The sequence below is a fragment of the Esox lucius genome, chromosome 1 (assembly GCF_011004845.1).
Source record: "Esox lucius isolate fEsoLuc1 chromosome 1, fEsoLuc1.pri, whole genome shotgun sequence".
NCBI classification, from domain to species: domain Eukaryota; kingdom Metazoa; phylum Chordata; class Actinopteri; order Esociformes; family Esocidae; genus Esox; species Esox lucius.
The window spans coordinates 39,510,369-39,526,096 of NC_047569.1; the positions used below are offsets into that span (position 1 = coordinate 39,510,369).

General features: G+C 48.0%; 1 protein-coding gene across 6 annotated transcripts in view; it reads left to right on the top strand.

Moving 5' to 3' along the window:
* Nucleotides 1-14,150, top strand: part of bcl9l (bcl9 like) — a 38,056-nt gene extending 23,906 nt beyond the window's left edge. For 5 of the 6 annotated variants that reach the window (XM_010901285.4, XM_010901284.4, XM_010901283.4 and 2 more), the window contains 6 exons: nucleotides 981-1,106; nucleotides 2,862-3,051; nucleotides 3,223-3,310; nucleotides 4,602-7,023; nucleotides 7,401-7,655; nucleotides 12,305-14,150. In XM_010901285.4, the coding sequence (XP_010899587.3) occupies nucleotides 981-1,106; nucleotides 2,862-3,051; nucleotides 3,223-3,310; nucleotides 4,602-7,023; nucleotides 7,401-7,655; nucleotides 12,305-13,590 (4,367 nt within the window). In that variant the 3' untranslated portion in view covers nucleotides 13,591-14,150. The remainder of the gene's footprint in view (nucleotides 1-980; nucleotides 1,107-2,861; nucleotides 3,052-3,222; nucleotides 3,311-4,601; nucleotides 7,024-7,400; nucleotides 7,656-12,304) is intronic. The other variant, XM_010901287.4, reaches the window with a different exon arrangement.
* The last annotated feature ends 1,578 nt before the right edge of the window (nucleotides 14,151-15,728 follow it).

Consider the following 15,728-nt stretch of genomic DNA (forward strand, 5'->3'; position numbering starts at 1 on the left):
GTTTCTTTCCAATTGCAAAATATGCCCTGCATGCCTTCTCTGTCCGAGAATTTATGGCCTATCCATTTTCTCTCCATCTACCTCTCGTTCTATCTCTGTACTGTCTGACCTAATTTCCCTCTAGCAAAACAAATAAAACGCATTCAAATAAAATGCAAGTCACCGCTCCTCCCTTATGACCCTGGCTTCCTTTTCAAATCACACCTGGAGAGAGACAATGTAAACCAGGAGATGTGTACACACACACACGCACGCACAGCCAGCCGTGTGTGTGTCAGTCAGGTGTGGCCAGAGGGAGGTGTTCAGAAGGTCACTCAGAGGCCATGTAGGAGAAAATCAAAACCACTCCAGGTGACTGCCCACTGAATGATCTGCCAATCGCCTTGCACTGCATATAACGTCTCTGTATGATTGGTAGATCACTGACTCTGTCACAATTTACCCAAGATCCATTGCAGCGATGATATCTTCAAACACTGCCAGTGTATATTGTGTCTCTTCCTCATTCTGGTCCTTTTTCTGCTCTTCCTCTTTCTCTGCACATGTTGTGTTCTCATGACCTCTGATATATCATTACATCCTGTTGTGGCCTTATGACCTCTGTTATAGAGTTGCATCCTGTTGTGGTCTTATGACCTCTGTTATAGCATTACAGCCTGTCACAGACCTATTACCTCTGTTATAGCATGAGAACCTGTTGTAGTCTTCTGACATCTGTTATAGCATTTCAACCTGTGGTAATTTCCTCTTGGACCACTGAGGGGAAAACCATGACATTACTATAAAGAACTGCTTCAGATATCAGCAGATTAGTCTCAGCAAGTCTTCAGACTCTGTGGAAACCCAGCTTCCTGTAAACATTTCCATTCTGGCCCTCATCATTGCGGCCACTTAATCATCTCCAGCTTTCAATTGGCTCATTATTGTCCTCCACTCCTGCCGGTGACCAAACTAATGTCTAAATGTGTGTGTGTTCTCAGTAGAAGGCGTGATGCGCAGTAAGCGGAGGTGTGTGTTGGAGAAGAAACAGCCCTACAGTGGGGACGAATGGTGCTCTGGACCGGACACAGAGGAGGAGGATGACAAGCCACACACGGTCGCTCACCGTGAGTACACACACTGTTTCACACACACACTCTGTCTGTCTCACACACACACACACACACACACAGCTCTACATTGCTGGTATACAGAAACTCACTCACTGTGTCGTTACCAGTAACCTGGCATCAGTAACAGTTGTCAGCTCAACCAGGGGCTGTATTTCCTGGGCATTACTGCCCTCTAGAGTTTGGATTCAGGAACAACCTTGTTGATCGTCCCTGGGATCTCCCAGAGGCCTTTGCTTTGTCGTCGCTCTGGGGCCCTCTGAAGTAATGCAGTGTTGTGAATACGAATGGCGTTGTGGAATCCGTACACACAAACGGAATTTAAAACGTATTCGTCCATCGTAACCAGGCACGTGAATTTAGATAATGTGCTGTATTGAATAGGTTTTTTTTTTTTAGGTATTATAGGAACTGAAATTGGGTAATGTAAGTTGTTTTTTAGATGACAGTAGGGCTGCAACTAACAACTATTTTAATAATCCATTAGTCTGCTGATTACTACTTCAATTAATTGATTAATTGTATCGAATTTTTTAAAATAAATTCCAGAATTAAAGCAAGTGTTTTTCTTATCCTTTTACAATGCCTTCATTAAAAAAATACATTTAGCCAGTAGTTAACGTTAACTCAGCCATGTATTCCAGATGAATAATTTCTCAATTAAAAGCTTAACTTCATGAATACAAACAATAATGAATAAATATTTTGGATGTATCTGACACCATCCTTCGGTGTGTCTGACGCCATCTCAGCCTCCGATATCTTTGAAAATATTTATTTTGGGGCTGCGTCTCTAGGAGACCTAACTAATCCATAGTGACATTTTGTTGTGAACACATTTTGTTGTCGACGTTATCGGTTTTTATCGATCAGTTGTTGCAGCCCCAAATGAGAGCATCCAGGGACGGTTTAGTTTAGTTACAACGCAAGCTAAGTTAATTAGCAAAGAAGACAATTCCGCAAAACCTCTATTGGTTAGTATTTCCCAAAGGGAGGCGTAGTCGTGGAATCCTTCCTGCTGCACAACTCACCACCATCATTTTTGCTTGCTGACTTTTCCCATCTGAAAGCCAAGAAATTGCTTAATCTCTTCCAGAATTGTCCCGTATTCATACCCATATCCTTTTTGTGAACATCTAAAGTCTATTGTCCTTCCATTCTTGGGACAATAAAAACACAGGAATTAATCAAAACCTCGGAAGGAGGGTTGGCTCTCCTAAACGTCGTTTTGAGTTACGGGTATGCTAGTCTGTTCTGATCCGTTTTGGCCCTGTGACTCTCCTGGTATTGATCAGCAGGATTATTCTACTGGTTTGTGTCCCCAATCCGCCTGAAGAAAACCCTTTATACCACTACTGCCCTCCTGCCCTCGATATCGAGGAACACTTCTTCCAGCCTACAGTAGATAACAGGTGGATATGCTTGACTGAATGGGACATCTGCCTCCGCCGGTCAACTGAGGGAAACCCAGGACCTTACAAGAAATAACTTTCTCAGATATCAGCAGATATTTAGTCACGTACAGAAACAACTCCTTGCATCCTAATGGAATGGGCCCTCTGCTACACAGCTGTGTGAAAATGTGCTTCACTTAAAGCGAACATAAATCTTGTCAATATGACACATTGCATTCAGTCCGCCGGCCTCTTGCAGTGTTTCAGACTCAGAATCAGCGGAAGAACTGGAAAGTGAAATAATGAAAACAATATTATTTTTGCGATACAGAATTAAACCCTGCCAATTCTCTGTCAGGGGAGCGTGTGATGTCATCAGGGATTCGCCAGGGCCTCTCCGGACCCTCGTCCACGACGGGGCCCCTCCCTCCTGACCCCTCGCTGACCCCTGGGGTGGGTCGTGGCCTTGGTCCGGGAGGTCATAGGTCAGAGGTCCCCCGCCCCTCTCAGCAGGTGGTCTACGTCTTTACTACCAGCCTGGCCAACAGGTGAGAGACAAACACATGCACCTTGTGTGGAATCATTTTTAGTGCTTCTGACGTTTGTGGTTTCATCTTTATTGCATGTAAAATGGCCAGTAGAGCACGTTAATTAGTCCCTGTGGCAGGTTTCCAGAGTTGTTGCACTGTGTTGAATTGTAACCCTGTGTTTTGTCTCAGTGCTGCTGAAGCAGTGATTCATGGCCACACAGACTCCATCCTCCTCTTCCACCAGCAGAACGTCCCACGGACGAAGCAACTGGAGCAGGTCAGTAACGCACGGAAGCACGGTTCAATTGTTGTCGGTACCAACAACCAAAAAATACATGTACCCTAATCTTAACCCAAACCTTAACTCTAATCCAAACCTTTACCTAACTAGTCAGAAATGTGTCCATGTGGAGAGCATCCAATGGCAAATGTATAATAATGATGATAATAATGATAATAATAATGATGTTGATAATAATAATGATGTTGATAATGATGATAATAATGATGATGATGATAATAATGATACAAATAATAAGGATGATGATAATAATGATACAAATAATAATGATGATGATGATAATAATGATACAAATAATGATGATGATGATATTGTTCATGTTTCACTGGACACACCTCCGGCGACACACACATCACAGGCGATACACACACACACACACACACACACATCACAGGCGATACACACACACACACACACACACACACATCACAGGCGATACACACACACACACACACATCACAGGCGATACACACACACACACACACACACATCACAGGCGATACACACACACACACACACACACATCACAGGCGATACACACACACACACACACACACACATCACAGGCGATACACACACACACACACACACATCACAGGCGATACACACACACACACACACATCTGTACCAGTTGCTGTGTGAATAGTGGCGTGGGCAGTGAAATAACAGGTGGGATGGTTGTGGGAGGCATTATTTAAATAAATATCTATTTCTGTTCATACTTTTGTTTTCTTTGTTCCTGTTTCCATTGTTTGTGGTCTGGATTAGGTGTTTTGCTTCAGTTAGTCAGTGCTTTGTCTGAAAACCTATTAAAAAAGCTGTTAATGTAGCAATGATCCATCATCGGTGTTTAGCCATGTCGAGTCAAGGTTGTGATATAGACTGATCCCTACAATGCAACATCAGCATCCCAGAGGCTCTGTGTGGTAGTTCTGCATAAACTCTGCCCTCACCAACTTCACAGGCTACAGTTTAGAAGTATAGTCTCGTCTGTGGTAAAGGTTGTTCATTCAACCATGTTGAATGCACATATATAGTCAACAGATGTCTTCTTCATCCTTGTCTGCCTTCGGCCGGGCAGGTGTCAGGCAGTAAACAACAGGGAGGCTCTCATGCTGAATCTATATGCCATATAGAAATGTGTTTTTTTAGTTTTTTTTAAATGGTGCCAAATTGCCAGTTAGTTTGATCTCTGTGCAATCAGTGTGTTTGGCTGATGCTTTTGACAACACTAACTAAGGGGGTGGTTCTTTGTCTCCCCCACAGTATGCCCCTTCAGGGAAGCACCCCAGCCTGTCAGAGTTGAGCGCCCGGGCCACCCCTCCCACGGGGACACCCAAGTCCCAGAGTGGCACCCCAAGGCCGGCGTCGGTGGGCGTAGGGAGCCACCTCCAGTCTGTACGGAGCGGGACCCCCTCTTCCACGGGACCCCCTGAATCTGAGACCCCTCAGACAAGACCGGGGGGTCCAGGAGCTTCCAATAACAGCAGCAGCGGCCCCTCCCTCCAGCCAAGTGGAGCCATTGCTCCCACGTCCTCTGGAACAGGCTCCGGGGGTGGCGGGGAGGGCGATGGGTCCTCTCCGTCGGGCAGTCCCTCGGTGCTGTCATCGCACCTCCAGGGCGACGTGGACGCGCGGGGCGGCCCCGGGGCCAACAGGGATGACGGAGGTCTGTCCAGGGAGCAGCTGGAGCACAGAGAGAGGTCTCTGCAGACCCTCAGGGACATCGAGAGACTGTTGCTCCGGTCCGGAACAGCAGGGGGCCCAGGAGAGCCGCCGGGCCCCTGCGACGATGACAACAACAACAGCAACGTGAACAACAATAACAACCGGGTGGGCGGCGGTCCGGCGGAGGACAGCGACAACGCTGGCAGCTGTGACAACAATGGTGGGGGTGCCCCTCTGCTGACCCCCGGGGGCCAGGTGAAGAGGTACGAGGAGCCCCTGCAGTCCATGGTCTCCCAGACACAGCAGCTAGGCGGGCCGGGGCTAGACGACTCCCCCATGCGGGGGGCCCACCACCACCATCACCACCACCACCACCACCACCTGCCACCACACCATCACCACCTCCACTCCCCTGGCGGCCTGGACATGGGGCCCCTGCTGGGCCCCGACGGGCTGACCCCGGAGCAGGTGGCCTGGAGGAAGCTCCAGGAGGAGTACTACCAGGAGAAGAGGCGGCAGCAGGAGATCCAGCCGAGCCCGCACACACACCCGCAGCACTTCAGGATGATGCAGGAGATGGGCATCGGGCACGGGGCCCCCGCCATCATGATGAGGGGTCCGCCTCCGCCCTACCACAGCAAGCCGGGGGAGCAGCAGTGGGGACCGGGGGGTCCCATGATGGGTCCCGGCGGGATGGGTCCGGGGAACCCTCGAATGATAGACATGCACCCGGACGGGCCCCGGGGTCCACGCTTCCTCGGCCAGATGCAGAGGGGCCCCCCTGGGAGTGGAGGGTTCCCGGGCAGTCCTGGCGGTGTGTTGGCCATGGAGGGCCTCGGGCCGCAACGGGGCCCGAGGCCAGGGATGTGGATAGAGGACCTGCCCCCAAACATGATGGGTGGGGGTGGGGGTCCATTCTACCATGGGGGGCCCGGTGGGGGACCCCAACAGCACCTGCAGGGTGACCCAGAGCGCCTTTTGACCCGGGAAGAGATGTTCCGCATCATGGAGAAACGGCAGCTGCAGGGTCTCCACAGGCTGGAGCTGGAGAGGATAGCCAAGCAGCAGCAACAGGGTATAGGGGGCCCACGGATGATGGAGGGACCAGGGGGGTTCCCGGGTCAAGGGATGGGCCGAGGGCCGGGGTCACGGGGGGACCCTATGGACTTCCCAGGGTCCAGGGAGATGATGGGGTCACCGGGAGGGGGCGGGCCCCAGATGAGGGACCTAATGGATTCCCCCCTGGGTCCTGGGGGAATGGGCATGAACATGATGAACCAGCAGATGATGCTGCAGAAGATGAGAGGGGGTGGCGGAGGAGGGCCCCTAGGGGACATGCTGACCCAGGAGGACATCGCTCGGATCCGGGCCGCCCAGAATGGTGGCGGTCGGGGGGGGGGCAAAGTGATGAACCAGGGACCCGACGGCCCCCTCCAGTTCCCCAACCAGGGGCCCTTTCCTGGGGGTCCGGGGGGAGGTGATGGGGGTTACCTCCAGGGGCATGGTGCAGAGATGTTCGGAGGACCTGACCAACATGAGGGGCCTCACATGGGGGGGACCTCTCGGCTCAGCCACATGCCCATGGGGGGCAGACCCAGAGGTCACCCCTCAGACCTGTCTGTCAACGTGAACCCCGGCATGCTCTCCCCGGCCATGCCCCCTCCACCACACCAGCTCAAGTCTCCGCCTCTCACACAGGAGCCTTCGCCCCTCATGAGCTCGCCCTCTGCCCCGGGCCTCAAGTCTCCCTCTCAGGTGTCCTCGGGCGGGGGGCCTCAGGCCCAACAACACCCCCTGCCTCCAGCCTCCGGAGCCGGGACGCCCTCCTCCATGAAGTCCCCCCAGGTGATGGGCCCCACCCTCGGGCTGCGCTCTCCCTCTGGCTCCCCTGGACGTCTGAAGTCTCCGGTCCTTGTGTCATCTCCCGGGTGGACGTCCCCTAAGACGGCCCTCCCCAGCCCCGGGGGGCCTGTCAGTGGGAAGGGGGTGGGGAATGGGGGCAGCAGCTCCACGGAGACCGGTGAGAACTGCACACGCGGAGAACCAGAAATGGTGTACTCCTCACGTTCTCTCTCTCTCCTCACGTTCTCTCTCTCTCCTCACGTTCTCTCTCTCTCTTCATGTTCTCTCTCCTCGCGATGCTTCTCGAGGCCTGAGCAACGGTCTGAGAGAACGTGAGGCGTATGTTATTGATCTTGTTGACCCGTTAAGATGTTTAATAATTGCCGGGGTCACTGGCTGCAAATCCTCCCATTTCACTATAGCCTGTTTCAAATCTCTCATGTAACGTTACATGCATGTATTTTTACTTCATGTTGTGCCTAATGCCAAATCACATTTTTTATACTAAATACTATTCAATGTCCTTATTGTTGTTTTCTGATTGGTTCCTGATAGGCCCATCGCTCCCCCCCAGGAGTTCAAACTCCACCCCAATTAGCCAGCCGGGTTCCATGGCTCCCAGCATGCCATTCACCTCGTCACCGGACAATCCGCCGACCCAGAACCCCCTCTCCCTCATCATGTCACAGATGTCTAAGTACGCCATGCCCAGTTCCACCCCGCTCTACCACGACGCCATCAAAACCATCGCCACCTCCGATGACGAGATGACACCAGATCGCCCCCTGCTGTCCGGAGTTAACATCGGAGGTAGAGTCCCCATCTGTACATACAGGGAGTCTGTTAATGAACTCTTCTAACTGTGTAGGTCTTCATACTGGACTATTGAGATTTCAGCCCTGTTTAGGTACAGTAATCAGGAGTAATCTACTCTGAACCAAATGGTTACGAGGCTTCAAGCAAAGACTGTGGTCCCACTCAATTCAATTCAACTTTATTAGCATGACAGTTATTACAACCATATTGCCAAAGTTAGAAGTACAGTAAGGAGTCTACACGGTAGCAGCCCCATTTAAGGTCACATCAAGAACAACAATAACCAGCATTGTCATAAATATTCAGCAATAACAAAATGCTCAGAGTGAACAATAGGTACAAATAAACAAATAACAGTCATATGAACACTAAGAGCAGAAATGACCGTCATCATCCGTAAGACCTAGCAACAGCTAAAACATTGAGGTGAACAGTAACAATAAAGTGAGAATACATAAATAATGAATAAAATGTAACAGTTCACGGCAGGTCACAGGTTATCCCTTATTTTGTGGCACTCTCTGAGGAAGCGTCCAGCTAGGGGGGCTGTGTGTCCCTCCCCCAAGAACACCTGCATCTGTTCCTCATTGGACAGCATGGTGAATGATGGCACTAGTGTTTCAAATGTATTAAAGAAATGCTGTCTGGTTTTTGTGTCATGTTGGCAGTGTAGAAATGCTGTCTGGTTTTTGTGTCATGTTGGCAGTGTAGAAATGCTGTCTGGTTTTTGTGTCATGTTGGCAGTGTAGAAATGCTGTCTGGTTTTTGTGTCATGTTGGCAGTGTAGAAATGCTGTCTGGTTTTTGTGTCATGTTGGCAGTGTAGAAATGCTGTCTGGTTTTTGTGTCATGTTGGCAGTGTAGAAATGCTGTCTGGTTTTTGTGTCATGTTGGCAGTGTAGAAATGCTGTCTGGTTTTTGTGTAATGTTGGCAGTGTAGAAATGCTGTCTGGTTTTTGTGTAATGTTGGCAGTGTAGAAATGCTGTCTGGTTTTTGTGTCATGTTGGCAGTGTAGAAATGCTGTCTGGTTTTTGTGTCATGTTGGCAGTGTAGTAAAAAGTGCATCTCTGTCTCCACCTCACCTGTCGTACAGTGACCACATGTTCTGGATTATTTTGGTAACCAGGTTTTTTTGTGCCTACCTTTTTCAATGGCTAGGCTGTGGTCGCTGAGCCTGTACTTGGTCAGGATCTGTCTCTGCTTTATATCTTTGACAGTAAAAAGATATTCAGCCAAGTCATAGTCTCTATTTAGGGCCCGATAGCAGCTTAGTCTGTTTTGTGTTTTGGTTTGATTGTTCCAATGTTCCAGATAGGCCTTTTTGGTTTGTTTAACAATTTGGTTCACTCTGATTTGTGATTGTGAAGCAGTGCTGATCTGAGATGGAACGATGTTAGGTGTTAGTTGGTTAGTAAGTCTCATGACCAGCTGACTGAAAGGACTCTTTTTGGGGTTCAGTTCTTGGGTTTCCAGTGCTACAAATTGCAGTGTGTCTTGGGGACTTGATTTAAGATGCATCCAAAATTTTTGTGTTCTTTTTTTAATGTTTATTATTAAAGGATAGCGGCCTAATTCTGCCCTGCATGCATTGGTGGGTGTTCTTCTTTGTATATTCAAAATAGTTCTGCAGAATTCCGCATGTAGGACCTCTATTGGATGCTTGTCCCATCTAGTGTAGTCATGCTGACTGAGTGGACCCCACACTTCACTTCCATATAGCGCTATTGGTGCAATTATGCTATCAAATATTTTAGTCCAGATTCTAATTGGTATTTCTATTTTGTGGAATTTCCTTCTAATTGCAAAAAAGGCTCTACAGGCCTTCTCCTTTAGCGCGTTCACTGCCAGACCAAATCTTCCAGAGGCACTGATTTTGACCCCCAGGTAATCGTAGGATAGGGTGTGGTCCAGTGTGGTGTTTCCTAGAGTAAAAATATGTCTGCTTTCTTGAGATCTGGGCTTTTTCTGGAAGATCATTATTTTAGGTTTTTATAAGTTTACTGTCAGGGCCCAGTTCTGACAGAATTGCTCCAGCAGATCCAGATGTGGCTGTAGACCCTGCTCTGTGGGTGACAGCAACACTAGATCATCTGCATAGAGCAGGAATTTAACTTCTTTGTTGTTTAGGGTGAGGCCAGGGGCTGCAGATTGTTCCAACAATATCGCTAGCTCATTAATGTAGATATTAAAGAGCGTTGGAGATAAGTTGCATCCCTGGCGAACACCTTGCCCTTGAGTGAAGAGGTCTGTTCTTTTGTTGCCAATTTTTACTCCGCACTTATTTTTGACATAGATTGATTTGATTATGTCGTAAACTTTACCCCCTATACCACTTTGGATAATTTTATAGTATAACCCCTCTTGCCAGATTGAATCAAAAGCTTTCTTAAAATCAATGAAGCATGTAAAAATCTTTTTCTGTTTGTTTTGGTATATGTGTCGATCTACTAGGGTGTGTAGGGTGTAAACATGATCAGTAGTGCAGTGATTTGGTAGGAAGCCAATTTGTCCTTTACTCAAGACATTGTGTTCTGTAAGGAAGGCCAGCATTCGGGCATTGATGATGCTGCAGAAAGCTTTCCCCATGTTACTGCTCACACAGATGCCTCGGTAGTTATTAGGGTCTCCACTCTTAAGTATTGGGGAAATAAGCCCCCTGGCTCCAGATCTCAGGGAAGCAGCCGGCCTTAAGGACCAGGTTGAACAACTTAAGCAGGAGCTGCTGCAGCTCAGGAGTGCTGTTCTTAAGCATCTCTGTCCTGATACTGTCAGGACCGCATGACTTCCCTGGTTTTAGTTTTTTAATGCTGTCTCCTAATTCTTTTATTGTAATTTGGTAATCAAGTGGGTCCTGATTGTTCTTGATAGCTGTTTCAAGTATTCCTAATTTATCTTGTATTTGTTTCTGTTTAGAGGTTAGACTGTTAAGTGGTATTTCCTTATACAGGTTTTCAAAATGTTCTTTCCAAACATAACCATTTTGAATTCATAAATGTTTATTTTCGTTTTTGCTTAAGGTGTTCCCTCTTTTCCAGAATTGATTTTGGTCAATGGAGTCTTCAATTTCTTGTAGTTTTTGATTGTAATGTTTTCCTTTTTTTTGCTTTAGGGTGGGTTAGTATTCTCTCAGGGTCTCTGCAATAATTTTGACGCAGGTCTGTGTTTTGTGGTTGATGGTGTTTTTGATTAGACAGATTTTTTTAATTTCTTCCTGAGATTTTTACAGTCTTCATCAAACCACTCTTCCTTATTGGGCTTTTGTTTTATCTTAGAACTATTTTTAGTAAGACCTGCTTTATTTGCAGCTGTGTGAAAAATGCTAAGAATTTGTTTTACAGCCTCATTTATTCCAGATTGATTTGTTTGAAATTTGGCTGAGAGGAAATCATTAATTATGTTGGTAATTTCAGGAGAAGTGATGATATTTTTGAAGGTGTTGTCACTGTCAGGAGCTTGTAGTTTATGAAGTTTGTAGTTTGAACATCTTGCAGGCCTCAGATTCTTTTTTTGTTGGTTGTCCAAATGTTTTCAGATAGACATTTATCTGACAGTGGTCTGTGAGTGGTGTCTGTGGTCTGACAGTGAATGCGCTGATGGAGGAGGGGTCCATGTCAGTGATAGCGTAGTCGTCTACACTTGTCCCAAGGGTTGAACAGTACGTGAACCTCCCTAAAGAGTCCCCTCTGGTCCTACCATTGAGCATGTACAGGCCTAAGGAGCGGCAGAGATGCACCCCCAGGGAGGGATGATTGGCCCCGGCGCTGGCCCCCAGGGACCCCTCAGACAGAGAGGCATGTCCCTGGACAGTCCCATTGGCTACGGGCCCGGACCAGGAAGTATGACCAACATGCCGTTCTGATTGGAGTCTTTGCCCGTTTTGTTTACTATCAGGGTTGTTTCTCTGGGGAATCCTGTGGGTGAGGTACAGTGAAGGCTGTCTGAAGATGTGACTGTTACCAGTAGCATCAGCTATATCAGCCTCACATCCTGTTCTGGCATTCAAGTCTCCGATCAGCAAGATACTACCCTGGGCCTGGTAGTGGTTGATCTCTACTTGGAGATTGTCAAAAAAGTTTTCATTAAAATATGGTGACTCTTGAGGGGGGGTGTAGGCTGCGCATATATATAAATCGCTGTCACATTTGATGGTGATTTTGTTTAATTTGAGCCAGGTGTGTGTTTGTGCTTTTTTGATTTGTTTTAATTGGTTTGATAACTCCTTTTTGTACCATACAATAACCCCACCTGTGTATCTGCCACGTTTGGTAATTTTTTGCTTGAGGGATGGCAGTAGGATTTCTGCGTAACCTGGGGAACAGTGAGTGTCTGTGTCCTGCCGACACCATGTTTCTAACAGTATGACAATGTCATGACCATCTATGCATGAGAGAAACTCTGGGTTTCTTCTCTTTGCTCCAAAGATGGAAGAGTACTCACTTGGTTCTGCAGTATACGACTTGTTTTCTTGCTTTTTACGTCAGTCCAACTCCTAAGCTGCTTATCTCTTGAGTGAAATAGACTCTTGCTTGAGATCTCTCTCTGCTTTCACTTGTCATTAGTGTCTCTCTCTGCTCTCTTTACATTGGTCTCTCTCTCTGCTGTCATTTGACATTGGTGTGTCTCTCTCTGCTCTCTCGCTCCAGGTAACCTAGGGAACCACCAGGGCTCCATGCTTTTGTCCCAGAGCTCCATGGGTCCTCACAGCGGCCCGCAAAGCCCCCTGGGAATGGTCCTCCAGGGCCCCAGCCAGCTGTCTCCAAACCCCATGGGCCTGCCGGGTATGAACCCATCTATGATGGGGGGTGGAGGTGGGCCCCCGGACGGGATGGGCAGCAGCATGTCCCCAATGCACCCCCATAACCAGATGGGGGGGTTCCCCCGAATGCAGAACCCCTCCCACGGGGGCCCTTTGCACTCCCCTCTGGGCGGACTTCCTCCCCAGTTCTCCCAGCAGAACCCCTCTCATGGGGGCCCTTTGCACTCCCCTCTGGGCGGACTACCACCCCAGTTCTCCCAGCAGAACCCCGATGACGTCATCCCCCCACTCCAGCACATGCTCAGCAAAGGCCTTCCCCACCCGCAGCAACATGCCCCCCCCCCCTCTGACTCCTTCATGGGCCCAGAAGGGCCCGACCTCAGCGACGTCATTCGGCCGACCCACTCCGGCATCCCGGAGTTCGACCTGTCTCGCATCATCCCCTCGGACAAGCCCTCCAGCACCCTGCAGTACTTCCCCAAAGCAGAGGGCCAGGGGGGCCCCCCTAACCCCCAGCAGGGCCGGCCGGGCTCCCAGGGACCCCCACCCCAGCTCCTGAAGCAACTCTCCACCCCATCCTCCAACCCCCACATCGCCAACCTCCAGAACATGATGGCTGAGCAGCAGCTGCCCCCCCTGCCCTCGCACTGCGGCATGGGCCGGCCGGGCATGGCGGGGGGTCCCCAGGGGGGCTCCAGGGGCATGGGAGGCCCAGGAGGAGGGTGCATGATGCCCCCTGGACACCTGATGGGCAGGACCGGTATGGGCCCGGGACCCGGGGGGCAGCAGCTCCACCATCACCACCACCACCAGCACCACCACCAGCAGCAGCAGGCCATGATGGCCAACAGCCTGCTCCACCCAGGCCCCCACCCCTCCATGATGTCCCCGCAGCACCAGCAACATCACAGCATGATGGCCCAGCAGAACCTCATGCTGATGCAGGCAAAGCAGAGGAGCATGGGCCTGCCCGGGGACCCCTTCGGCCAGCAGGGGGGCCCCCTAATGTCACCCGGGGGTCCCATGATGGGCCCGGGCCCCCAGCACCCCCAGGGAGGGATGATTGGCCCCGGCGCTGGCCCCCAGGGACCCCTCAGACAGAGAGGCATGTCCCTGGACAGTCCCATTGGCTACGGGCCCGGACCAGGAAGTATGACCAACATGCCGTTCTGATTGGACTGACCCACCGGCCTCCTGCTACATGTCTGCGGCCAAAGTGGCACCCTAATCACTTCGTAGTGTGCTGCTTTAGACCGGGGTTCTATGGCAATGCACTAAGGTAGTAGTGAAGTGAAGCAGTGCAAAACGTTGTCAGTAGGGCGTCATTTTGGATGCACGATCGGTGTAAAAACCTTCTTTCCAATAGTTTGTTTTTCCATTGTTTTCACGTTTTCATGAATGTTGCTATTATTATTATTATTTCAAATGGTTAGATCAATTAGTTAACTATATCAGTTGATAATCTTCATATTTTTTGGAGGGAAAAACTGATGAAAAACAAGAAAACAATACTGAGCTGCCGTGATAACAACGGTTTAAAAAAGACATTTGAAGCCATTTTCTAAAAGATCTGTAAAATATGTATATTTCACAGATGACTGTATTTGTTTTGGATGAGGTTTTCGGTTGCGATGAAAAACCTCTCGATTTATATTTCTTTTAATATCATTGATTACTTTTTTCCTCCGGCTAATAAACTGTTGTGCAAAGGAATATATAAATATATATATATATATATATATATATAATATAATATATTATATATATGTGCTGTATATAAGATGCTATTTGTGATTGTTTGCAATTGTTCTGTATAACTGTGTTTTAATAGAAGTCTAAAAAATGAAAGAATCCTGAACTGAATCCGTCTTGTTGTTGTCGTTGACTTTTAGACACATTCCTTTTTCGCCCACTGTTTCACTAAAAACCTCTGCTCTTCAAAACCAAAACCTTTCAGAAAAACACAATTATGGAACTTGTGAAGCTATTCTGGGTTGTGTCTTGATGAAAGAGTGACTACTTCATGTAAAATATCTGATGTGTGGGAGTAGGAATGCAACTGGACTGAACAAGATGGAGAAACTTTTTATTTGAGAAAACATTTCCAAATTGACAAACGTTTACTTAAAATTATAGGCAATTACTAATAGGCAACACAATATCACTCTTCCACACAAACACTGTCCAGAACATCTACAAGTCATTCATAAGCAGAAAAATATGTTGCACATCAGGTAACTTGACATCACTCATGCATGCAATCATTGGAGATAATCAAATGATGTACGGAAGGCTTAACAAGCAGTTTACTGGCTTTAGGTCATATGTGAATACATCAGTGAATATATTTATATAAATAAAAAAATACATCAGAGAGACAGCAGGAACATTAGGAGTGGCCAAATCAACAGTTGGGGACATTCTGAGAAAAAAAGAACACACTGGTGAGCTCTGCAACACAAAAAGGACGTCCACGGAAGACAGCTGTGGTGGATGATCGTAGGATCCTTTCCATGGTAAAGGAAAAAGCCCTTCACAACATCAACAAAAGTGAATAACACTCTCCAGGAGGTAGGCATATCATTATCCAAGTCTACCATGAAAAGAAGACTTCACAAGAGCAAATACAGAGAGTTCAACATAAGGTGAAAACCATTCATAAGCCTCAAGAATAGAAAGGCCAGATTTGACATCTAAAAAAAGCATTCTTTGGACAGGTGAAACTAAGATCAACCTGTACCAGGATGATGGGAAGAAAAAGTAGGGAGAAGTCTTGGAACGGCTCATGATCCGAAGCAAACCACATCATCTGTAAAACGCGGTGGAGGCAGTGTGATGGCATGGGCATGCATGGCTTCCAATGGCACTGGGTCACTTGTGTTTATTGATGATGTGACAGAAGACTGAAGCAGCTGGATGAATTCTCAAGTGTATAGGGATATATTGTCTGCTCAGATTCAGCTAAGTTCATTGAAGTTGATTGGAAGGTGCTTCACTTTACAGATGGACAATGACCCAAAACATACTGTGAAAGCAACCCAGGAGTTTTTTTAGGCAAAGAAGTGGAATATTCTGCAATGGCCGAGTCAATCGCCTGATCTCAACCCGATCAAGCATGCATTTCACTTGCTGAAGACAAAACTTACGTCAGAAAGACCCACGAACAAAGAACAAATGAAGATAGCTGCAGTAAATGCCTGGCAAAGCATCACAAAGGAGGAAACCCAGCGTTTGGTCATGTAAAAGCGTTTCATACTTTAACCATTCAATCAATCAAATTTATTTATAAAGCCCTTTTTACATCAGAAGTT